General features: G+C 53.2%; 1 protein-coding gene across 1 annotated transcript in view; it reads left to right on the top strand.

Annotated features, from left to right (window-relative positions):
- Plxna1 (plexin A1) overlaps positions 1 to 16,558 on the top strand; it is a 45,583-nt gene extending 29,025 nt beyond the window's left edge. Inside the window, exons 16-32 of the mRNA XM_021190894.1 lie at positions 301 to 468; positions 701 to 794; positions 1,149 to 1,388; positions 1,490 to 1,633; positions 2,033 to 2,267; positions 3,011 to 3,153; positions 3,677 to 3,933; positions 4,039 to 4,105; positions 8,329 to 8,475; positions 8,601 to 8,760; positions 9,336 to 9,439; positions 9,683 to 9,779; positions 10,104 to 10,294; positions 10,415 to 10,584; positions 11,883 to 12,095; positions 12,190 to 12,340; positions 13,382 to 16,558. Coding sequence (XP_021046553.1) covers positions 301 to 468; positions 701 to 794; positions 1,149 to 1,388; positions 1,490 to 1,633; positions 2,033 to 2,267; positions 3,011 to 3,153; positions 3,677 to 3,933; positions 4,039 to 4,105; positions 8,329 to 8,475; positions 8,601 to 8,760; positions 9,336 to 9,439; positions 9,683 to 9,779; positions 10,104 to 10,294; positions 10,415 to 10,584; positions 11,883 to 12,095; positions 12,190 to 12,340; positions 13,382 to 13,477 — 2,677 coding nt within the window. The 3' untranslated portion in view covers positions 13,478 to 16,558. The remainder of the gene's footprint in view (positions 1 to 300; positions 469 to 700; positions 795 to 1,148; positions 1,389 to 1,489; positions 1,634 to 2,032; positions 2,268 to 3,010; positions 3,154 to 3,676; positions 3,934 to 4,038; positions 4,106 to 8,328; positions 8,476 to 8,600; positions 8,761 to 9,335; positions 9,440 to 9,682; positions 9,780 to 10,103; positions 10,295 to 10,414; positions 10,585 to 11,882; positions 12,096 to 12,189; positions 12,341 to 13,381) is intronic.
- The last annotated feature ends 7,974 nt before the right edge of the window (positions 16,559 to 24,532 follow it).

The raw sequence follows: 24,532 nt of genomic DNA, 5'->3' as shown, positions 1-24,532 counted from the left end.
ATTCATTTCATCCATCTTCATTAGAGATTATGTCATTAGAGTGCAGTGGGAGGCAAGACCGAGGGAAGTGTACAGCCCAATGTAGATGAGACCCAAGGTGGGGAACAAAGAGAGGCCAGTCAGGGTTTAGGGTAGGAACCGACAGTGGTGGGCATTCCAAGGTCAAAGTAGTCATCAGTAGCCACTGGAGGGAGGCCCCAGCCTTTCCCTGGGAGCCAGTTCTCAGCCACCAGTGGAGAGCTGCTGGTGTGTTTACATGCTATCCTCACAGTGCCCATGCCCATCTTCACCCCATCCCAGGAGAAACTCACGAGAGATCCGCTGCCTGACACCACCAGGGCACACTCCTGGCAGCACCCCTATTGTTATCAACATCAACCGTGCCCAGCTCTCCAACCCCGAGGTGAAGTACAACTATACTGAGGACCCTACTATCCTGAGGATTGACCCAGAGTGGAGCATCAACAGGTAGGAGACCTGCTGTGAAGCCAGAAGCCCCTCCCTGTCCCCCACTTTGGGTTAGGGAGTACCTCTCCAGGGTGTTCTATGGTGGTTTGTTCAGTGGCAGCCTCCTAAGGTCCTTAATCCTGGCAAACAGTGCTCTGGCTGAGCTTTGACCACCTGCTCATGCAAGAAGAGACTTGTGTCTCTTGTACTTCTAGGCCTAGGGCATTGTCTGACTCCTTTCTTCTTCCTTTAGTGGTGGGACCCTCCTAACAGTCACAGGCACCAATCTGGCCACTGTCCGTGAACCTCGAATCCGGGCCAAGTATGGAGGCATTGAGAGGGAAAATGTGAGTGGATGTCCTGTGCCTCTGATCCCCCACCTCACTCTGTTCTGTCCTCCTTCCCCTTGGCCATATGGGTATTTCCTAGACCGGTAACCACGGCTGCTAACACCCCTGCTTCTGCCTTCCCCTGCTTGCCTGTCTGTGCTGAGGCCCTGAGGACAAAGTGGTCAGCTAGAGGTGATCCCTGGGCCTGTCCAACCCTCAGACTACAAAGGAATGGACATCTTAAACAAGTGCTCCCTTGGTGCCTAGATCATCTACACAGGGAGCTGTCATTCCCAGGGTGGGGCTGTTATTGGGTAGCTGGCCCACAATGGGAGAGCTAGCCTGCCTGAGGTCCTGGTACCTGTGTCCCAGAGCTGCATGGTGTACAATGACACCACCATGGTGTGCCGGGCGCCGTCTGTAGACAACCCACAGCGCAGCCCACCAGAACTGGGGGAGCGGCCAGATGAGATTGGTTTCATCATGGACAATGTGCGCACGCTGCTGGTACTCAACGGCTCCTCGTTCCTCTACTACCCGGACCCTGTACTGGAGCCACTCAGCCCCACTGGGCTCTTGGAGCTGAAGCCCAGCTCCCCGCTCATCCTCAAGGTAGGTCTCAGCCACTGTGGCCTCCTGATGCAGAGGCTGCTCTGGGATGGGGCTTGTGGAGAGACCTCAGGATTACCCTCATTTCACCCTGACCCCTGTAGGGGCGGAATCTCCTGCCACCTGCTCCTGGCAATTCCCGGCTCAACTACACGGTGCTCATCGGCTCCACACCTTGTATCCTCACCGTGTCAGAGACACAACTGCTGTGTGAAGCACCTAACCTCACGGGGCAGCACAAAGTCACGGTACCTACCCTAACCTTTCTTTATGCAGGGAGCCAGGAAATCCCTGTCACAGCCTATCTGTGGGCTCCTGGAACCACCCTCCTGACCTGCTGACCCTACCCCCGCTAGAGCAACCCCACCTCTGAGAAAATCCCCATGGAGCTGAGTTCTAATGCAGGCCCCATTCAGTCCTTGCCATCTCTCCTACTTGGAGCCTCTCTCATGGCTGGCATTAACTAACTGGGCATCTGTCTGCTCATGTCCCAGCATCTTGCACCATTAGCCACTTTTGTCACCTGCTGGAAAGATACTGCCCACAGGCAGGTAGATAAATGCTGTGGGCGACTTACGGGCCATTGCACAGGGCCTTGGGCTCTGAGGGGACTGATGTCCTCTGAGTACCTCTATTCCATCTGGCAGGTGCGGGCCGGGGGCTTTGAGTTCTCACCTGGGATGCTGCAGGTGTATTCAGACAGCCTGCTGACCCTGCCGGCCATTGTGGGCATCGGTGGGGGCGGTGGCCTCTTGCTGCTGGTCATCGTGGCCGTGCTCATTGCCTACAAACGCAAATCCCGGGATGCTGACCGTACCCTCAAGCGGCTGCAGCTCCAGATGGACAACCTGGAGTCCCGGGTGGCCCTCGAGTGCAAGGAAGGTCAGCAGGGAGATGGGTGGGGCCAGAGCCAGAGAGGTAGTTTGAGTGCTGCGTCAGTCACCACCACTGGGCTCTGTCTGGCTCAGCCCCAGGGAGGTGACAGATGGCAGAATTGTCCTGCTGGTAAAAGGACCACCTTCCGTACAGCTATAATTTAGCTGTAATTTTATGCCACCTAATCTTTTGTGTCCCGTTTCCTGGTCTGTCGAATGGGCACAGAAACAGTGCCCACTCCCTTGGATATCACATACTGAGGCAAGAGTACATACAAGTGATCATGCTTATTAGCCCCTGAGAGTCCTAGATAGTCAAATGGTTGGCTGGGACCCTGCCCTGTAGACCACTTTGGTGGACAGGAAGCAGACATGAGCCGGGACTGGAGAATGGGGGCCCTTGGCTCCAGCCTACAGAGGGAGGTTGAAAGTCCATGAAAAGTACATGATACCTTCTCTGCCATCTTGGACCGGGCTAAGACCTGCTAGAGAGGGGAGGCCAGATGCCTGGCAGCAACCAGGAAGTGAAGCTGCAGCACTTCACCAAACCCACTAGGTGCTCCAGAGCCTGCCCTGCCCCTCTGTCCTAAACTAGGGAAACTGAGGCACAGAAAGGCACTTGGTTTCTTTAAGGTCAGGACCAGTGATCCTGGCCACCCAGTAGGCAGACTAGGACTGAGAAGGGGGAGGGGAACCTCAAATGTGCTTCCCTTAATCTCACATTGCCCCCGACCCCACATTTGGGCACAGCCTTTGCAGAGCTACAGACGGACATCCATGAGCTGACCAGCGACCTGGATGGTGCTGGCATCCCCTTCCTTGACTACCGCACATATGCCATGCGAGTGCTGTTTCCTGGGATTGAGGACCATCCTGTACTGAAGGAGATGGAGGTAGGACTGCCACCTTAGAGGTCCTTGGGGGCTGGTGGACAGCCAAGGCAATGGGGACTGGTATGGCCTTCCAGAGAAAGTTCCGGGGCTTGGCCAAGTTGGGAGTATGGAGTCAGACCCATATTGGTGCCAGCACAGGGTTGGGACCCTAAGCTCTGGGGCAGGGACCTAACTTCTGGGGCAGGTAGCTTGCCTTGGGTGACACCATTGCCCATAGTGTTTGAGGAAGCTGGAAGGAGTCCCTAAGCATAGAACAGTGCCCCAGGCTTCACCCAAGCTAACTGAACTGCCCTTTAGCCTGAGATCCTGCTTCCTCTCCTGTGCTTGGTTGTGTGGGGCTTTCTGCCGTCCACCTGCCTGGGTCCCTTGGAGGATCTAGGTACTGAGCCTCACTATGCAGTGAGGGCAGCCTGGCCTACTGGGTATTCCAGGCCCAAGTAGCTCAGTGTCCCAGAAGACCTTTCCCTGCCTTAGCTGTTGGAGCTATGTACCCCTTGGTCTGAGCAGGCCTATGTGTCCCCAGGTGCAGGCCAATGTGGAAAAGTCGCTGACACTGTTCGGACAGCTGTTGACCAAGAAGCATTTCCTGCTAACCTTCATCCGCACACTGGAGGCCCAGCGTAGCTTCTCCATGCGTGACCGTGGGAACGTGGCCTCACTCATCATGACAGCCCTGCAGGGTGAGATGGAATATGCCACAGGAGTGCTAAAGCAGTTGCTGTCTGACCTCATTGAGAAAAACCTGGAAAGCAAGAACCACCCCAAGCTCCTGTTACGGAGGTACAGTGAAGGAAGGTTGTCTGGTGGGGTCACTGTGGGGGTTGTGAGGGCCTGCCTGCTGGCTGGTGGAAGTGACTCCTTTGCCATTTGCTTCCCTCCCCACAGGACGGAATCAGTGGCAGAGAAGATGCTGACCAACTGGTTCACCTTCCTTTTGTATAAGTTCCTCAAGGTAGGCCTCAGGGGCCCAGTGAGTGGAGGGAAGGGCTGGGGAGGGGAGGAAACCAAGAAGGCACAGAGGCTAGTCATAGGTCCAGCCCAGCAACCCAGGTTACTTGCTCTTAACTGTTTCTTGTGTTGATACTTGCTGCTACAGAGGGAGGATAGACATTCACGCTCTGAAGTCAGTGCCCAAGCTCAAGTTTGGATATAAGCTTGGATCTCTGCTTGGTACCTGGAGCTGACTGCCAGCCTCAGAAGGAGGATACACCTAGACAGGCTTCTGAGGGAGGGCCTGACACTGGCCCTTGAGTGCTCCATGATGGGGTGTGAGTCTGTCCTGGGCTTCTAGCTCTCCAGAGCTCCCACAATCCCTGCAGGTGCCAGGGTGGGCTGGTTGATTGAACTGGTTGCCTGCACTTAAGAGACTGGGTAATTACACAGTTCCAAAGTCTGGCTTCCTCTGACCTCATGGCCAATGGGATGCATGTCATGAGTGGTAACAGTGGGTCTGCCTAGGAGTATAACTTGTGTATCAGCCCTGTCCAGTGCTCTGTAGATTCAGCGGCAAGGGTGGGGCTGGTGCTGAGTGCCGGCACTTGGACTCTGTCCTCCCCAGTAGGCTGCTGCTGAGCTCTGGATGAGCCAGAAGTGCCAGCACATGGGTCTGCTCAGAACAGGTCCCTGGTGGGATTCCTTTACTTGCTGGGAGGAGAGCCAGTGATAGGACATGGCAGTGAGTAAGAGACAGGAGGGCTGAGGGACCAGAGATGGAGAAAAGTGACCTGGATGGCACAGGGACAGCTGAAGAGAGGGGACCTGTGTATACAGCAGTCCCATGATAGTTATGTGCACATCTCCTATGAAAGTGCTGCCCTGTGGACAGTTGTTTACATGGTCATTAAAGCAGGCTCTGAACCAGAAGCAGCAAGGCTGAGCAAAAGCATCAGCACTCCAGCAGCTGTGCCCATGCTGGGTCCTGACACGTGCTGACCCCGTTTGATCCTCATTCTCCACAGCAAGAGAAGAGCGGGTGCAGTTCACCCTGTTGGGTCTCAGATCCTGAGCCAGCTCTGCAATGTCTGCTGCTGCAGTGTGGAGAGGCAGGCTGCCACTGGAAGCTGGGGCAGGGGGAGCAGAGCCCATCAGACATCTGGGACCGCCTCAGCCTCAGGGCAGTCAGGGTGTAGGAATGCCGATGGGAATAGGGAGCAAGTCAACTAGGGAAGCAGCCAGCAGGAAGGGAGGGAGCGAAGCTTGGGAAGTGAAGTAGGCTGCCTGGCCCAGGGCTACTCTCAGGTCCTCTCAGTCTCCTCTCCGCTCTGGCTTTTGTGTGGCCTTTTTAGCTGTACAGTGAAAACCCAGGATGAGCCCAGATTGGCCTGGGCTTGTTCTACCTCTGTCTGTGGCCGTGGGCCACACATAAGGCCTCTTGATACATGTTGGCTTTATGGTGCTGAGAGAAGATACACTTCAGCACCTCCCTTCCCTGAGCTGCAACAGATTCTCCTGTCCATAGTTCTGCCTTCTCTGGAGTCTAAGGCTCCATTCACATTCTACATAGCTTTCCAGAGTGCTTTCTTTCAATCATACGACAGGTTCTTCACCCTTTCACGGTTCAATAGTTGGTCTCTTTTTACCATGCCGCAGACTTAAAAAATGCTTTACTGGATTAAAACATATATAATACAAAATATACTACCTTTTAGATTTCTTTGAAATTACATTTTTTTTCTTTATTATGTGGGTGTGAACCACAGTGCACACGCAGAAGTGGGAGGACAACTTGCAGGAAGGAGTGGGTTCTCTCCTTTCACCATGTGGGGCCCAGGGATCAGACTCAAGTTGGCAGAATTGGCAGCAGGCTCCTTTACTTGCTGAGTTATCTTACCAACCCTTATCTTATTATTTGAGACAAGGCCTTCCTAGATAGCCCAGGCTGTCCTCGAACTCATGACCTTCGTGCTTCAGCCTCTGGAGCGTGTACAGGTCACTAGAGTTAATACATCTGTAAAGTGCAGCCCTTGTCAACCTCTTCTGCACCATTTGTCTTGTCTTCATGGTACACTCCTTGTCCCTCACCCCTCCCTCCACCATACCATCTTTATCATTTCTGCCTCTGAATTTGACTGATGTGGGGATGCCCTCTAAGCAGACTTATCCACGATTAGGGCCCCAGCTCTGATGGTCATAGCCATCAATATTCAGTGTGGGTCACTGAACTGAATGGAAGCAAATGTCTACAGGTAGAGGAACAGGCTTTGTTCAGATTTTTTGTCTTGAGTTCTGGCTGTATTGACATGCTGGTGTTCCAAAGTTCATCCCCCACCCCCACCTCCACCCCCAAGGCTGTGGTTGCCACGTCTACCTCCCAGTGCTTTTCACAGGGGGTCCTGGTACCCCACCCTGCTCCTCACTTCCTTTTTCCTCACCCCAGTAGAGTTAGGCCCTTGTCTTCAGGTAAGCTGGCACACAGTACTGTCACTTTCACTGTCCTCTGTCACACTGGCAGAGGGTGTTAGGGGAATGTGAATTCTCCCCAACACCGCAGGCTTCTGCTGGAGCTGTGAGGGCTTCCAGAGTGAGTGCAGGTGCACAGGAATCCTCATTTGCAGCATGAGCTGTGCTGACTTAGAGCCTTCCTGGCCTGGGTGCTGCGACACGGTCCCTGGAGATGTGCATGAGTACGGACAGCACGCTTCCTTGGCTGCCGTTTACTCTTCAAGTTAAACAACTTGCTTGACCAGCCACCTTCATTTTCTTTGAAGCCACAATTGTGTGTTTTCTAAGGTTTTTTTTTTTTTTAATATGGTAAGGGGGATTGGTATTTTAAATACCAACATTCCATCATTTGTAGCATTTATGCTACAGGTGAAGTGCATGGTATGAGGTAGGGGAACCTTGGCTTTCCTTGCAGATGGAAAGCTGATGCCTCATTTACTGCCATGTTCCTCCTGCTGTTGCCTCTCTATGAAAGGACTGTTCTCTGCACCTTCTCAGCAGGGTTGAGAGGAAGCTGGGGCCCCACCTTCCCCAGTCACGGGACAGGGAAATGAGGCCCAGAGAGAGAAAGCCCTTAGGCCTAGAACTGCTTTGTTCTGAGCCGCCTCCTCCCCGGCTCTCATTTCTGACTGCTCTTTCACAGTCTTGGAAAGCCTGGTGAAAGTGATAGTCCAGGCTGGTCCTCCCGGGTCTGAGCTTTCTCGGAGAAGCCCTGGCTTTTCTGGGACAGATGCAATAGGGTTGGGCGGGTCTGCATCCAAGGCTTTGGGCACTGCCCTGCCCACTCTGCTCCTTTTTGCTCTGCTCAGGAACCTAAGGGCAGGCAATCTAACCTGGAGAAACCGTATGAGGGAGTGTTTGCCAAAAGAGGCAGCTATTGATGGCTCTGAGTCCCAACCTGCTCCCCCTCCCTCCCACTTCCTAGCTGACTTAATGAAGCCAAGTTTGCAAATGAAACATAATTCCAAAGACAGGAGTGTTGTCTGAAGGTCTGGGGTGATCTGTGCTTCTGGCTGTTCCTTAGCAGCTGTCTCTTTAATTGCCTCAGATGCTAACAAGGAGCTAGGACATCTGGGTACAGGAGCAGAGTCACCATGGGCTTGCCAAGGGCCCACCTGGGCTAGTCTCTGGCCTAGGCATTCTCAGCCAGCAGCCACTGTGAGGCATGACTCATGCAGTCAGGGGTGGGCCTTTAGGGCCATGGGACCAGCCTGAGCTCCAGCATCTGCCCTGCTCACCTTGCTGAGTAATGTGACCCTACTTCTGGCCCCACACCTGTAGCGCAGGGAGCCAGGTGACAGGTAGCTGAGGGTAGGGAAAGTGCAGGCTCTTGCCAAGTGTGCCGAGGCTACCCTGCCAATCCCTGTTTCTCCTTGCCACCAGTCTGTGGGTTCCCTTGCCCCTTGGTGATAAGGAACATCAGGAGTCAGTGTTTGTCCTGGTGATCATGGTGAAAGCATGCTCTTCGTGATGCTGGGCTTCTGGCTAGGTTGGCCTCTAGTCATCCAGCAGATCATGATCACACTTGGTATGCAGTGAGGGTTGTATTTCAAGGATTTCTGTGTCTACAGTCATAAGGACACTGGGGGGTGTCGCTCACTAGATCTCCTTGCCCAGTGCTGGCTCCAGAGATAGGCTTGCCTTCGGGAGGAGATGAAGCTTCTGGAAATAGCTAGATAGCCCTTAAAGGGCTGACAGGTCCTAGCCCAGCCTCATACCCTACTACCCACACAGGAGTGTGCTGGGGAGCCGCTCTTCATGCTGTACTGTGCCATCAAGCAGCAGATGGAGAAGGGCCCTATTGATGCCATCACAGGGGAGGCCCGCTACTCTCTGAGCGAAGACAAGCTCATTCGGCAGCAGATTGACTATAAGACCCTGGTGAGCCCCCTGCACCCCCCTCCCTGTCCTGGGTCCTCCCCTTCCGGTGAACTGAACTGAGTGGACAGGACTAGCAGAAGTGAGGGGTGTGACTGGTGCTACCATACCACCCTCCTCACATACAGACCCTGAACTGTGTGAACCCTGAACATGAGAACGCACCTGAGGTTCCTGTGAAGGGGCTGAACTGTGACACCGTGACCCAGGTCAAGGAGAAGCTACTGGATGCTGTGTACAAGGGTGTGCCTTACTCACAGCGGCCAAAGGCTGGGGACATGGACCTAGGTGAGTGGTGGGCAAGTGTCCTTTGATGCTGGTCAGGGGTCAGGCCCCTTGTCCTATGGTAGGAAGGTATTCAAAGGAGGTGACAGGGTAAGCTAGGGTTTGCAGGCCAGAGTAGAGTGATGGAGGAGACCCATGGAGAAGAAGTTTGATATTCTCTGGGAAGCCAGGGCTTTTGGGGCTGAAGGAACAGAACTTTGCACTGGGGAAAGTCAAAAGTCAAAAAATGTGGGACACAGTTCTGGGATCCTGCAGGAAATATGTCTGGAATGGTTGAAACTGGAACCTGGGTAGAGCAGGGCCTACCTCTTGGGCTCAACCAGGCACCAGATGAAAGGCCAACCCCACGGGCAAACCTCTGCGCCTGAGTGTAGCTATCCAGTGGAGGAGCCTCAGCTTCTAGCTCTATCCCAGGCTCTTCCTCAAGTGCAGAGCAAGCCCCTCCCTGTCTTCCTATCTTCCCCCACTCCCTTGTTCTATGTACCAGTAGAATGAGGAGCTTGGATAGAAGGTAGGGAGGAAGAAAAGGAGGGAGAGAAGGAAGGGGGATCCCACCTCTAATACCCTACTTCCTGTAGAGTGGCGCCAGGGTCGCATGGCACGCATCATCCTTCAGGATGAGGACGTCACCACTAAAATTGACAATGACTGGAAGAGGCTGAACACACTGGCTCACTATCAGGTAACTCTACCATCCAGGGACCACTGTGTGGGCTTTCTTTCCCTTAAACTAGAATGTGCCTAGTCAGGTATGGACTGTGCCATGCCCAAGTAATTATCTGCCCTGGAACCATCCCAGTGGAGATTTAGAGTGGTGGCATGACTTGCCTCTAGGGACAGAACCACGGGTGTCTTTAGGTCCCCCCAGGTTGGGCAGGACACTTAGTGGCTATCTGGGACTTGTATCCTTGATGTCTGCCCACAGGTGACGGATGGGTCATCGGTGGCACTAGTACCCAAGCAGACATCTGCCTACAACATCTCCAACTCCTCTACCTTCACTAAGTCCCTCAGCAGATACGGTGAGGGACCGGCGGGGTTGCAAGCAGGAAGCGGGTGGGCAGTGGACATGGATGGGATGCCCTTCCTACTGCTCTGACAGTGTGTTGGATGCCAGGACTAAGGGGACATGTGGCTCGTAGCCTTCCCATCAGTTCTGAAAGAATGCCTGTCTCCATAGCCTATAAACAAGGGACCTCACGCTGCTCATGTGACCACAGTGGCCATTCCCCAACATAACCTAGCAGGAGCCTTGGTGCCCTCTGGAGGAAAACTGGCTGGGGTAGGGCAGGGTCTGGCCATGGGTGAGGGACACAGCCCTGCCAGCTGACAGGCTATTCCTGCAGAGAGCATGCTGCGTACAGCCAGTAGCCCCGACAGCCTACGCTCACGAACACCCATGATCACGCCAGACCTGGAAAGTGGAACAAAACTGTGGCACCTGGTGAAGAACCACGACCACCTGGACCAACGTGAAGGCGACCGTGGCAGCAAGATGGTGTCTGAGATCTACCTAACAAGGCTGCTGGCCACCAAGGTAGGTGTATGGGAAGATGCCCAGAACACATGGCCAAATCCAGAGCTCCTACAGACCTGTCCAGGACACCTAGGAGGGTGGTGCCCTGGGCAGCCCTGAAGCTCACTACTCACCCTGCAGGGAACACTACAAAAGTTCGTGGATGACCTGTTTGAGACCATCTTCAGCACTGCGCACCGTGGCTCAGCCCTACCTCTGGCCATCAAGTACATGTTTGACTTCTTAGATGAGCAGGCCGACAAGCACCAGATCCATGACTCAGATGTGCGCCATACCTGGAAGAGCAATTGGTGCGACTACCATAGGGGTGGGACTGCCAGGGCCTGGGCCTTACAGTGCCAGGATCACCCTGGACCTTCCCAGTTTCCAGCCCTGGACCCTGCCACAACCCCACTACTCTGGCCTATAGGAGTTCTGTGGGTGAGGGGCTGTCATGTAAGAAACAGTATGGTGGGCCAGACCCAATTGATAACATAGAGGAAGTGATGTCCACCCAGACCCCAGTGGGTTCACTCCAGTGCTTCCTGTGACTCCTGTGTGCTCAGCCCTGACCTGCCTTCTCCCAGAATAGATCACCTATGTGTTTAGACCAGTCCTTGATGCCTGCAACCTATCCATGCCCCCCCCCCCCAGCCTCTTGCTCCTGATTGGAGCTGCTCAGTGTTCTCTGGCTTTGGCTGACAAGCACAGTTGTGGGCTTCTGCTGGGTGTAACCCTGACCCAGCAGGCTCTACCGCTGTGTGTGGTCTTCCCACCCCCATAGCCCACGACTTTAGAGGAGGGACACTTGGACTAAAGACTGGTCAGTTGATCCTCCTACAAGGTTGCACCAGACCTCCATTCTGCATTCCCACCAGGGCCTACCTTTCATGTCCACACACCGTTAGCACCTTTTACCCTGAAGTTGTGCTCTGACCTCCAAGTAGAGTTGGCCGTTAGCTTTCCTAATCTCATGACCCTTGGCCTAGTGTGCTGGATGGTCCTGGCCTCAGCCTAGAGCCCTGTACCCTTCCCCTTCCCTTCTCAAGTGTCCCTCCAGGGCTGTGGGAGCCTAAGACCCAGGGCCATCTGGACTGCCTGTCAGGGGTCCCAGCAAGGGAGGAACTGCTGTGGACAGCACTGGCTACTCTAGAGCAACTGCCTCAGCCATGTGGAGTTAGCAGGCTTTTGGCACAGGCCTATGGTCACAATAGCCTCAGTCTCCAGTTTTATTTAGTTAATGTTTGAAAAACATGTGTTATGATTGGGTGCCCGACCAAGGCTGTCTGAGGCCTTGTGGGGCATAGGGGGTGGGCGTGAAGGCATATGTGCTTGGACTGGAGAAGAGCACAGGAGCAGGATATAAACCAGTACAGGCCTCAGACATGGCCATGGACGTAAGCTGAAGGTGAGGATTGATGCTCTGAGAGGCACCAGGTTGTTGGCAGCATGTCCTGTCTGGCCAGTGGGGTGAGGGGCCTGCCCCAGTTGAGCATGTGGGCATCCACTCATTGACTGGGGACAGAGTCAGGCCACTCTAGCTGCTGTCCAGAAGGGGATGGGCTGCAGAATGGCCATCCTGAGCACTCTTGGGCCTGCTTGTCCACAGCCTGCCTCTGCGCTTCTGGGTGAATGTGATTAAGAACCCTCAGTTCGTGTTCGACATCCACAAGAACAGCATAACAGATGCCTGCCTCTCAGTGGTAGCGCAGACCTTCATGGACTCCTGCTCTACGTCAGAGCACAAGCTGGGCAAAGACTCACCCTCCAACAAGTTGCTCTATGCCAAGGATATCCCCAACTACAAGAGCTGGGTTGAAAGGTAGGTGGCCAGCAGGAGTCATGCAGGGGCCACAGGTTGGTGGGTGAGTAGGCCCTGTGACCCCGCCCATGCTGACCCTGCCACCTACTGTCAGGTACTATGCTGACATTGCCAAGATGCCCGCAATCAGTGACCAAGACATGAGCGCCTACCTGGCGGAGCAGTCCCGGCTGCATCTCAGTCAGTTCAACAGCATGAGTGCCCTGCACGAGATCTACTCCTACATCGCCAAGTACAAGGACGAGGTGCGCCCTTCCCCAACCCCAGTTCCACCTGTGTCTCAGAGTTCACCCAATACTTGCTTTGCTTCTGTACCTGTCAGCCCAGCTTTTCCTAGGGGTAGTAAGGAAATCAGAGATTCTGGGCACAAAGAAGGCTCTCTGGGGCAGGGTGGGGAGTCGGGGTGACAGTGTTTTCCTGGATGGATAGCTGTGGTCCTATAGTAGAGTTTATTGGGCTGGATGGTATCTCTGGGCTTGGCAAAGGTTGCTCCTTGTCCTTTGTCAAGAAGCAGCTCCCCTGACTCTTCTCTCTGGGATGACTTGTCTCTGACTCTGGGCTGGAGCTTATGGGTACCAATAGCCAAGGACTGGGTATGTGTGGGCAGTGCCGGCCAGGCCAAGATCCATAGAGTCTACATGGCTAAGCTAGGGCCCACCTGGGAAGAGGCAGAAGATATACAGGCCAGGGTGACCTAGTGGAGGCTTGGAGCTTGACTGTGTCCCTGAACCCGATGGATTGTTATAGGTCTAGACAGGCAGGGAGACCAGGGTCTGCTTGGCAGTGCTGAGCCAGTGAGGTAGATAGCCAGGCAGCTTGTCTGGAGGTAGGAAGCCACAGAGACAGGTCTAAGATTGTGGAGCTATGGGCTCAGAAGGGCTCTGGGATCAAACCATCCATGAAAGGGCTCACAGGTTGTAGTGATTAAGGGATGGGATGGGAGACTGGGCCTGGGCTCCCACATAGACGGAGGTAGGAGTGTGATACTCAAGAAGACAACCAAAGAGCGTAAGAAACCCAGCAATAGTAGAGAACAGTGGCCATTGCCACATCAAATGGCAGGGCGTGGAGCCTGTTGATGAGGGAGATGAGGGTGGAGGTAATGACCCTGTGGGCTCACCCTCAAGTGCTGTAGTACCCTGGATCAGAACTGTTTGCACAGCTAGGAACCGGTAGTCAGGCACACCAGTGTCATGTGTGGTGGCCCAGCTGCTTCCCTTAGAGCTTCCAGCCCATGGCTGTGGGTAGCAGCTAGCCCTGACTCTGACCTGATCCCACCCCTGCAGATTCTGGTGGCTCTGGAGAAAGATGAGCAGGCTCGAAGGCAGCGACTTCGAAGCAAACTGGAGCAGGTGGTGGACACAATGGCCCTGAGCAGCTGAGCCCTGGAAGTGCCCACCCAGCAGGAGGCAGAGCAGGAGGGCAGCAGAGGACCCAGGAGACAGCCATTGGCCCACCTGTACCAAGTGCCAGGTGTGGGGGCTGCAGTTGGGTCCTGGTCCTCGCCTTCCTCTCCCTGCCGTGCAGGGCCAATTCTTATCGCTGTGGATGTAAGGGTTCCTGCTGAGCCACCTCTGTGCCTAGGGCTTGCTGCCTTGGGGCAAGGATAGCACAGTGTGGCTGGTTCTGCCCAGGGATATTTGCTGCCTGGCAAGAGCTGCTAGTGGTTTTCCTGGGAGAGAGGTGGCCTCTGAGGGGCCGAGATAGAAGGCCAGGCCCTCCAGAGCGAGGGCAGCAGGACAAGGGGCTGGACCAATTCACAGTTCTTGGCTTCTCCAGCTGCTACCAGCAGGCAGAGTCTGAGGGAGAGGTGAGATTCCCAAGGCTAGGCCACATAAGTCACAGCCTGGGGCTGTCCCACCAGCCTCTACTCCAGCACCCCGTGCTTGCCACCACCCTCAGATTCACCGCGTGCTCTGCGCGGCCAAGGCTGGAGTGCCACATCCTTCTGCTGGGGAGAGAGGCCCCACTCCCCTCCTATGGAGGGCCTGCAGACCCCACTTCCAAGTGACATGTGGACAATGGCTAGGCGAACCCTTCTCTGTCCTCAGGGCTGTGCCTCTGGGAGCCCCTGGTCCTGGGGCTCCAGTCAGAGTGCATGTTCCCGTTATTTATTCCCCGCCTCCTGCTCCTGTCGCAGCCCACCACGGAGCTCTGGAGGATAACAGGCCACCACCCCACCATCCTTTATCCTCCCCGCCCCTGATGCTCCCGGTGGCTTCCAGTCTGGCCTCTCAACAGTGTCCTGGCCCCTCTGCAGTGGGATATCTGGGTACTGCTTTTAAGGGAATAAGAAATCCTGTGGTATTTTGCCCTGGGGATGTGGGGGGCATTTCTGCCACCCTGCTGGCCATGGGCAGTGACCCAAGGGACTGGAGGTCAACTCTGTCCGCCTCTGCCCTCAAGGAGCAACAGTACGTTTTTAATGGACCCTGTACATATATATATGTATGTATGTGTATATATATATGTGTGTGTGGCCCTGGCCCCAATGGGGTGCTGTACAATTATTTGAGGGAGGAGACACGGAAAGGCAATTCAGGAGGAACCCAGGTGGAAGAGAGCAAAACCAAGGGCCCTGGAGCTGCCATCTGATGTGGCCTCTACTTCCCCCAGATGGAAGAAGCCGCTGCCCACGATTCCGTGCCCTGAGCTTCGGGTGCAGAGCTGTGGACCTGCATGACTGTGCTAGCGTTTAGTCTGAGTTGATCTTTTCAAACTGCAAGTGTTGAATACTAGAGGTGGTTAGACCTTTTTTTTTAAATGCTTTTTTTTTTTTTTTAAATTAGTCATTGGAAAAGCAAGCAAGCGGCCTATTCCCTTTTCAAGTTCACCTTTTTGATGGTACTAAAGATTATAATGGATTTTAAGGGACAGCTAACTGTGGCCAGGCCCATTGTCAGTGCTGGGGACAGCACACCCCACATCCATGGGCTGCTAGTCTTGTGGTCCCTCACACTCCAAGCTAGGGAGCCGATGGGACAGGGTGGAGGTCAGATTAGAGCTGCGCCTTTATTAGCTATGGGGCAGGTACAAGGACTCAGGGAGCAACTCCTTTGTGGTAGTCACGAGCCTAGGTACCCTGGGCCATGAATTCTGGTCAGACTCCCACCCCAACTCTGTGGCTCACCCCCCGGGCTGATACTAGGGTCAGAGCCAAGGCTAGCTAGCCTGGATATAGCCGTTTCTCAGAAGCCCCTGTTGTTGCCTGGGGTTTTATCCATGGATTTACCCCTCTCTTCCTTCTGATGCCTCCAGGCTGTGCCTGGTGGGAGCCTCAGTTTCCCCTAAAGTCTTCCCTGGTTGTAGGCTTCAGACGTAAGCCCCCAGTTCTTCCAGCTCTGCCTGGACCACGCACAGCTTCTAGGCTCAATGCCTTCACTATCCAGCCCCACATCCCCAGGCTCCCTCAGAATAGGCCAGCCTCGCTCTGTACTACAGGCCATCTTGCCCATGTGGGTGTCAGGTAGGAGGTGAGGTGGCCTGGAGCAGCTTCCCAGGGTGTTTGTTCGCAAGCACTTTAGCGTTTCTGTTTACATGCGAACTGCCCTAGCTGTTCTTACCACACATCTTCTCGGCACAGCCATCAGGGCCAGGCCTCACTTCCCTGCCACTTCTGGACTGGGCTCTGACATCTGTTTGTCCTTGGTCTTCTAGAGCCATCCATCTTTGTGGTATCCTGCAAAGGGTTCCACTCCATCTTCAGTATGACTTGGGGTGAGCCCACTGCACACTGGGTGGTGGATGCTCAGAGCTGCCCTACAGTCCTAGGGCCCAGGGAGGTGGGCAAGCACTACTGCAGCCAGCCTGGCCCTAACACTCCTGGTACTGCCGTCCTGCCATGGGCCCCACCCCCTTCCTGCCTGCTCTTTCCCTTTGCACCCAGATTCAGGAGTGCCTGGGCCATTCCGAGCTGGGCCTGGGTGCCTGGCCTCCACATGCCTTGGGCTGGCTCTGCTCTCCAGCTGCCCCACTCTTTTACGGTTGGACAGCTAGGTAGAGCAGCAGGGATGAGGGCCTTGATGTGGCCCCAAGAGACACTGCATTGAGTTCCAGGCACAGGCCAGCAACCTCTGTTGGTACAGAGGGGCCCGACCACCACCCTCTACTCCAGTTTCCCCAGTTTGGATCTGGTGGCTCACATCGGTGCTACACAAGCTAGAGTAGATATATTTAGAGAGAGAAAGATATTTTTAAGGTGAAGCCCATGATTAGCTGTCCTTTAATGCCGCAGAACACTCCCTCTTACCCCTCCCTCCCCCACCCCCCCACCCAAAAAAACCCTGGTCATTTGGATGGTCTGAGTAGACCAGGCCTCGGCCATTGCTTCTCTGGAAGCGGCAGAGCCAATATGCTCAGCCATCAGATGTGTAAATATACGGCTATTTCCTATTTTACGGTTCTTCAGATTTAGTACTTGTAAATAAACACACATTAAGGAGAGATTAAACATTTTTGCTAAAGCTCGTGGCTCTGAGTCTTATTTTAGTGGGATGGGAATGCAAGAGGTGACCACAGAAATAGCTTTTATCCTCAGGAGTGACAGCGGGCACCTTGGAGCTCCTGCCCCACAGTTTTATCTAATGCAGAAAACAAACAGCATGCCCCCTCATTGAAACAGAGGGAACATCCTCAGTGGTAGTCTGTTCGGCAGGACCGTGTGCAGTTGTCACTGTGAGCACACCCATCTATAGGGCAGGATTACCATGGCCTCACTAAGGAGCCTGGAGTGGGACTGCCCATGTGCACACTCATCCAGTTTCATGGGCGAAGAGTTCATAAGTCTGCTGTTTGACAATGTGGCTCAGGTACCTTGTCTTGCCCTCCTCAGTTTGGAGGAGTGTTGTGTCAAGTTGGGCACAGTAGCACTGACAGAGGCAGCTCTCTGCTGTGGAGGTATACCACCTCCTTAGGAGGTCTTGATACCTAGCAACCATGTCCGATGATAGTGCAGTTCACCCACTGCAGAAGGCTAGGGAGTGAGCTTCCCAGTGGTGAGGTGAAACTGTCCTCAGACAACCTGGGGAGCAGAGGCCCCCCTGGGCTCTGAAGCACTCTAGCTGCCTGACTCACTTCATTCCTTTCTGGACTCTGAAGACATTCCATAAGCCACAATCAGTCCTCCATTCCTAGCCGATCTGTCCTGCCAGCCTGCTCAGTTATTTAAAAAAAAAAAAAAAAAAAAAAAAAAAAAAAGGCAATGTAATCACCATAAAATTGCATGGGAAACAGATTTAGCAAATGTGGTCCCGTTTGGGGTGTGACATGCCCTGTTTCTGTCTCTTGAGCCCTCCCAACTTTCTGGCACAATCAGCTCTGCCTGAATTACCCTCGTTAGGCTGCCACAGGCTCCAGCCCTGCCACCCGGGACTGAGGCAACCTCTCAAAGAAGCAATCAGTGCCCTTGCACAGGGTGATCAAGCATGATTAGAGCAAGCAGGGTCTGATTGCCACACAGCTTATAGAAGGCAGCAATCCATCCATACAGCACTGTGGTGGCTCTGAGCACATAGGGCAGAGGCTTGAGGCCTGTCCTCAACACTGTGGATCAAGAGGACATTTTACTGCATTTCTTTCCTGGGTTCAAGAGCAGCCCCAGGACTCCAGCAGAGGACAAAGCAGTAAGCTGGGATGAAAACCATGTCAGAAGATGTCTACTGAAAGCCTCAAGGAAGTGGGGAAGCCTAGCAGAGGCTCAGAGGGCCAGATCAGGAGCCAACCAAAGCCAGCCAGAGGTGGGAGAAAAAATGGAGACCTGCCAACCATGTAGCCCAGAGAAAGGAAGGGCCATTTGCAGAGGCAGGAGTGACCTAAGCATCAGGGCCAGTGTAAAGACCTAGGAGAGGCCCATGTGTGACAGAAGCCAGCACAGGCTGCTACAGAGGAGTGAGGGCGCCAGACCTTGAGAAGCAGGAAGCCGACTTAGGTTTGCGCTTGGTGGTTACAGCTGGTCATCAAAGGCTGCTGGGTAGCACAGCTTCATCCGCTGGGAGTGCCGTGTGGCAGACATCTCTGGCAGGTGGCTGTTCTGGTGTCTTATTCTCTGAGAACCTCACTCCAGGAGACCCCAGGTGCCCAACTAGGTTTGGCCAGTCACCTCCTAGATAGTCAGAGACTAGAACAGCCACCTGCCAGAGATGTCTGCCACATAGCAACCCCAGTGGTACTTTATTCTTGGCTGGATACAGGTGATTCTGTGAGGTCACAACACCCCATCTTTCTCCTCCTGTCTTCCTCATCTCCTCAAATTAGTTCCCTGGTGGCTGTCAAATTGCAGGGCAGTGGTCTCTTTGGTTCAGGTGGAGATTTCATTAGCCACCTTTAGGGAAGCTACAAGTGTTTGTTTGAGCCCATTCATCTGGCCTGGAGGAGATACTCTGGTTAGCTGGACACAGGCACATGCCCAGGAGAATGGCCAGTGCACTTGAGCCTGAGTTTTGCCAATCATTCAGAGCTATGGCCATGCACAGGTCTTGGTCTGCACAGTCCATCTTCTTTGACATTGGAGCATTCCCTCCCGGAGAGAAAAGGGAGGCTTCTAAGACTCATGAAGCTATACGATCCATGAGACATGCCCCCCCCCCTTCTGCAGTCAAATAAGCAGTGACAACTTCTGAGCAAGAGACTTTCCTGTGGAACTGCCTGAAAGTTGTGCAGGGAGCTCCAGGGATGCAAATTCTGAGAGGGGGTCCCCACGCTAGGTCAGACTTTTCAGTGGTTCAGCTGCTATGAAGTCACCCATGCACTAATCAACTTGTTGGTTCCCTAAGTGAGGCTTGGGTGGAATCGTTCCTTTGGTCAGACATTGGTGCCCAATTGAGATGATTGATTAGTTCTGCTTTCTTGGACGCTTGTCCCCTTTGCCTCCAACAAGAGAGGGAGCAGAGAGAGGAGGGAATGAGGGGACCTACATTGCCACACAGGAGTGAAGATTTACATAACAGGAAAGTGCGAATCCTGAGACCCTCAGTAGCAGCAGTATACCAACCACGAGAGGCTTCAGGTCTTACATACAGCACAATGTTCTTAGGCAGACTTGAGGATACCAACCCAGAGACTGGCAGCAAGCTTACAGCTCCAGAGTCTAGAGGGCTTCTGGAACCCTCAGACATGGATGCCTCTGACAGGACTGTCCCCATTAAATTTTGAGGTCAGTCTTTCTTCTCCACAGAGGACCTGGAAACTTGACTAGAGCCAGGAGCCTTCTCTTCGTCAAAGTATGCTGCAAAGAGAAGTGTTGGAAAGTTTGATGTAGGACCGAGTAAACTCTGATTGGCTGAATGTATGTGTATGCAAATAAAATACAAAATGGGACCAATAAGCGAAGAGCTATCAAACCGCAAAGAGAAAAGAGAAACCCACCTAATTTTGAGAGATACCTACGCCCATTTCATGTTTCAGAGAAAGTTGGAAAGGTGGGAATCTCCCCGCAGCTTTTCTTGTTTGGTGTACTGCCCGCCCAAAGACTGAGCTTGCTTAAGGATCCTGGGGACTTGGAACCAGGCAGCCTGATCAAAAGCCCAGAACTGTTCAATCCTCTCAGCCTGCTGCATCCCAGGGTTCTTGTGTGGGCTTTGCACCAGCCAGGGTGTGAGTTTGTGTGTGTGTGTGTGTGTGTGTGTGTGTGAGCGCACATGTGTTTCATTCTCTTACTACCTGAACAACTGCGAGGTAAGAAGGCAGTCAGATGGTGGCACAGGAACCTCTTAATTGTCCCTGGACCACTCCAACCAGTTGTGGCTCTTGGCTGTCAAAGAGAGTCCGCCCAGCTCTTTCAGCTCTTCATTTCGGGAGGGTCTCCTAATCCCCAGCACTATCTGCTATCAAGAGATGTTTGTTCACACCTTTGAACACCTTCTTGTCCATGAACTCTGGTTCACGGTCAGCCCACCAGCTTACCTGCAGCTTGGGTCTGGCCATGATCCTTATTCAAAGCTGTCCCCACTCAAGCTCTCTGTCCCACTGGTTCTGTGACCCTGTGTGCTTCCCTTTCCAGTGCCCCTCATTTTTGCCTGGGAGGGTCTCTGCTGCAGTTCCATGTCATATCTGTGTGATAGGGAACTTACCATACCCAGTGATGCCAGGTTCACACAAACTGAAGCCCAAAAGCACAAGCCAGGAACCTGGAAGGCTCCACAGAGGAACTGATACATTGCTCCCGGCTTTTGCTCATTGGCTAAGACCGAAAGGACCAGAGGAAGGACACAGAATTTTTGCTCAAGCTAGAGCCGTATACAGACAAGATGGGCTCAGCTGGTGAAATCACTTATTATCTAACCTAACCTAATGACCCAACCCAAGTTCCACCCCTGGAACCCATAAGTACCCGCCCTACTTGCTCATAAACAAAGAAACAAACGATTGAGTGAATCTAATGATATTTTAGAAGACCCAGAATCCCACTTGTCTTTAAGGAATAAATGACTTAGATGCACTTGTGTCAACTAATGCGTGAGGAGGGTAGCTGAGCTTGGCAGGAACATCGCGTCACCTCCTTACTGTACTTTGCCACTGGCAGAGTAGGGGAAGGCTTGTGAAAAAGTCAGACAGTCTGACTTGCTGTTTGAAACATTCTGGCGATGGGCGAGAGGGAGGAGTATCTGAGCCTTTGAGCTGCCTTGAGTGGCATCAGAAGAGTTCATGTGGAGAGATCAAGGGGATCAGAGGTCAGGCCAGAAAGATCCTGCCTATCCTGGTGGGACTGAGGAGAGGGAAGAAGACAACCTGCCCAGCTGTACAAGAGGACATTTCCTGGGGTGGACTGTACCCCTGATGTTTGCTGCAGCCTGTCAAGGCCCAGAAGCCAAGTGAAGGAGAAGAAGGCTGCTGGGGTCAAAAGAACAAGTAACTGACAGGGCCATTCAGGGCTGAGGGACAGAGGAGAGGGATAGGGTGTGGGGAGCTGAGCTAAGGAAGCCCTGCATGGGTGACATCCTGAGCGAATGGCTGTTGTTGACATCGACAACCCATGGGAAGGACTCCAAACCCTCAGACCTATGGGGACAGGCTCAAGAGCGCCATGTTCTCCTCAGGAGACCAAGTAGGAGTATTATGAATGATTATCAGTGTGTGCAAAGACTAGCAACTGCAACTTCCTCCTCCAGGATATGTACAGTCTGAGACTGCTCCCTACAGACTTCCTGTAGAGACTAGCAAAAACTCCAATCTCGTGCTATACCTAATAAATATGCCAAGGGAGCAGAACCCCACTGCATCCCAGCTTGACTGTACACTGTCCATCTGACCGTCCTTCCTACATTCCCTCACTGCTCCTAATTGGGACTCCAGGGCCCAAGCTGTATGGGATACGGCACCCAAGAGGACAGTCTATGCTCACGTTACCCATGGTGACAGTCAATGCTTAGCCTGCCCAGCTGTTCAAGGTGACATTTCCTCTGGAGCTGACAAGGGACCTGAGCTCTCTTTCCTAGTGTCGGGAGACACACATGCTGTGCCATGGGTGACCTTAAGCCATCTGGGGAAGAAGAAAAGGAAGGGAGCAGCCATTTCTCTTGGGAAAGATGATCTGGAACCAAGACATTTTCAAAACAGAGAGTGTTAAAAAGATGTGTTTAATAGCATGGGATTGAGGCAGTTTTAACGTCTGAGGTTTGACCCTGCCTCCCTGTGGGGCAATATTGGAGAAGTCACAGATGGTTTGGAAGCACATCGGGGAACCCAACTGAGCGGCATGTATATGCACTTAACGACAGATGCCACAAGCTGAGGGCAGTGCTGGGGTCACAATCCTCCTCCTCTGAGGGCTGGCAGACATGTGACTTCTGGCAAATCAGAGCTTGCTCCCTGCTGTAGAGCTCACCAAGCTACCATAGAGGCAACTTTCTTCCTTGAAAGAAAGTGGCAGGTTTGGTTTGATTTTACTTTGTAACAAGGGACAGAGTCTGTGAAGAGAGAGATGTGGGTCCTCTTTGGGCTGTCCAGCTATGAAGCTTATTCTAAGGGTCGGGACCCAAGACATGAGGTATCTATACCGCCCCCATGCAATGACCAATGCCCATCTGCTTCTCACCCTCAGCCACATCAGCCTGACAGGCTGACAGGTCTGCAGAGAGTGGCTGTCCCTTCTGAGAGGCAAATGGCCCTTCATCTGCCACCAGGCATAGCACCTGGGACCAGGTGTCTGCTCAGAGTTGATATGGTCAACTTAGAGACTGCAGCATGCTCAGTTGGACAGACAGACAGACAGACAGACAGACAGACAGACAGACACACACACACACACACACACACCCCACATCACACACATCATACACCTGAAACTGTCCCCCCAGGCTTCTGCCCACAAGTCAGGGACCACTGCGACTCACTTGCAGAGTCAACACAAAGGGTAAAGCCACTGGCTGTATCCCACAGTGGGCTAATCCTGGATTAGGAAGCTGCCAGCACAGAGCCACTTGGTTCCAGCATGCTCTCAGCATGCTGCTAAAGGCCCATTAAGTCTTGCAGGCAGAGGCCCTCGAAGCTCGGGCGGGTGGTCGTGACTTTGGAGTTCTTGCCAGCTTCAAGCTCCCATTTCCCACAGTCACTGGCTCACGTCCTCTCTCATGGTGGGCCTTTTCCCCAACTCAATGCAGGATCTTCATCTAGGATTGACAGGGCCTGGCTGACGGCTGGCATAGGTCTCCCATCCTCTGCTTTGCTCCTGGGTTCGAGAAAGGACATCGGGTTAGTTACTCTGAAAGACTGTGGTTCTTCTTTCTCCCTCCAGGTACATCAGTGTTACCTCCTTGGTGGCCATTCAATTCAAAGTAGCCACGCCTTACAACAATCTTCCCACATCACGGCACACTGCTATTGCTTTGTTTATCTTGCTGGCCTGTGAGGACAGGTAGATTGGTCTGTCTCCACCCCACATTAGGATGGTATGTGGCACACACTCAGTGCTTAGCACGTGTTTGCTGAGTGGATGAACGACCACGTACTAGTCTTGGCACACATGCAGTCTGAACTTCTCTGAGGACCGTGTCCCATTGGTGACTAGGCAATTGCACCAGGCTGTCACCCACCTCCTTTGAACTTGACTTTTCCAATAGGTCCCAGGGCTCTGCCACGCCCTACTATGATAGACTGTTGTATTGATCAATTTATTGTCCCTGAGACCAAATATCTGAGGGAAATAACTTAAATAAGGAAAGGGTCATTTTGGCTACAGGCTTGGAGATTTTGATCCAGTTGTTCCTTCTGTGAGACTGGGATGGTACTAAGCATCATGGAGAGAGAGCACTACTGAGCCCAACTTCTCACCTCATATTGTCCAAGAAGCAAAGATAGAGAGGCAGGAGAGGCACAGCGCAAAGCATCCCTGCCCTGGCATGACCCTAGCAACCCGCCTCTTCCATCTAGGCCCACCTCCTAACTCTATCCCTTGCCAACACTACCACAATATTAGACATTCATCAGTGGAGTGATCCAAGATGAGGTAAGAGCCTTGTGACGCTGGTACCTCTCCAAAGACCCAGCTCAGCTCCACTTGTGATGGAGACTCTGCCACCACTCAGCCTGTGTAGGTATCGGGGGACATTTCCAATCCAAACCCTTCCTCATCCCAGAACAGAACTTCAGTGCTTTGGAGAGATCGCAAAACTTTCCCCGAGACTGGCTTTTCCTTATAACCCCAGCTGCCAGCTCTGTGTCACTGGAAGCTCTGGGGACAAATTCCGTGTGTTCCTCCCATGAAGAAGTCACCATGGGTTTCAAGTTTTTGTTTCCCAAGCTGTATAAATGGCTAATCGCAGAAGAGTTTTCTCTCTATCTTTTTGCCCCACCTTTGTCTTGAACTGCTCCTCTCATGAAGACTGTGAGTCCCTCACGTCCACCTCTGGTCACAGGTGACTTGAATTAACCAATGAGGTGTGGCAGAGATGCCTCACTCTGTCTTGGACCACTCAGAGACTCCAAGCAGCAGCTGGAGGGTGTAAGACCTTGCAAAGAGAAGCCAACCACCCCAACTATGGCCACCTGACATGCTGTGACCAGCTGTCCCTAAACATACACAGGAGAACCAGAAAGCCAAAAGGCCAGTCAAGGACCCTGTGAGCAGTCAGGGCTGGGAAGCATGAACCCAGGGTTTCAGGAGGCTGAGCTCTGGGCCACTGATAAGTGTCTGACTGTAAGAAGTGAGGGTTTGGGCATTGTTTTGGCTTGAATTCACTTTATCAAGACTGTTTCTTGCTAACCCTGCAGTGCTTGTCAAACAGCACCAGCTGACAGTGTGCAATGCAGAGCTGAGGCCTCCTGAGGCAGCAGAATCCCATCATGCTGACCCACTTATGGGAATCAGCCCCTGGAGACCCTGAATGGTCTCCAGAAGCCACACAACCTGGAATTATAAGATTCAGGGGCTCTACAGAGCCACACTGAAAATCTCATAGTATGCTGGTAAACTGAAGGAATTGGGCTTTTTTTTTCTTCTTTTT

This window comes from Mus pahari, chromosome 2 (genome assembly GCF_900095145.1).
Source record: "Mus pahari chromosome 2, PAHARI_EIJ_v1.1, whole genome shotgun sequence".
NCBI classification, from domain to species: Eukaryota; Metazoa; Chordata; class Mammalia; order Rodentia; family Muridae; genus Mus; species Mus pahari.
The sequence above is the reverse complement of the archived record's forward strand: the minus strand, read 5'-3'. Positions and strand labels throughout refer to the sequence as shown.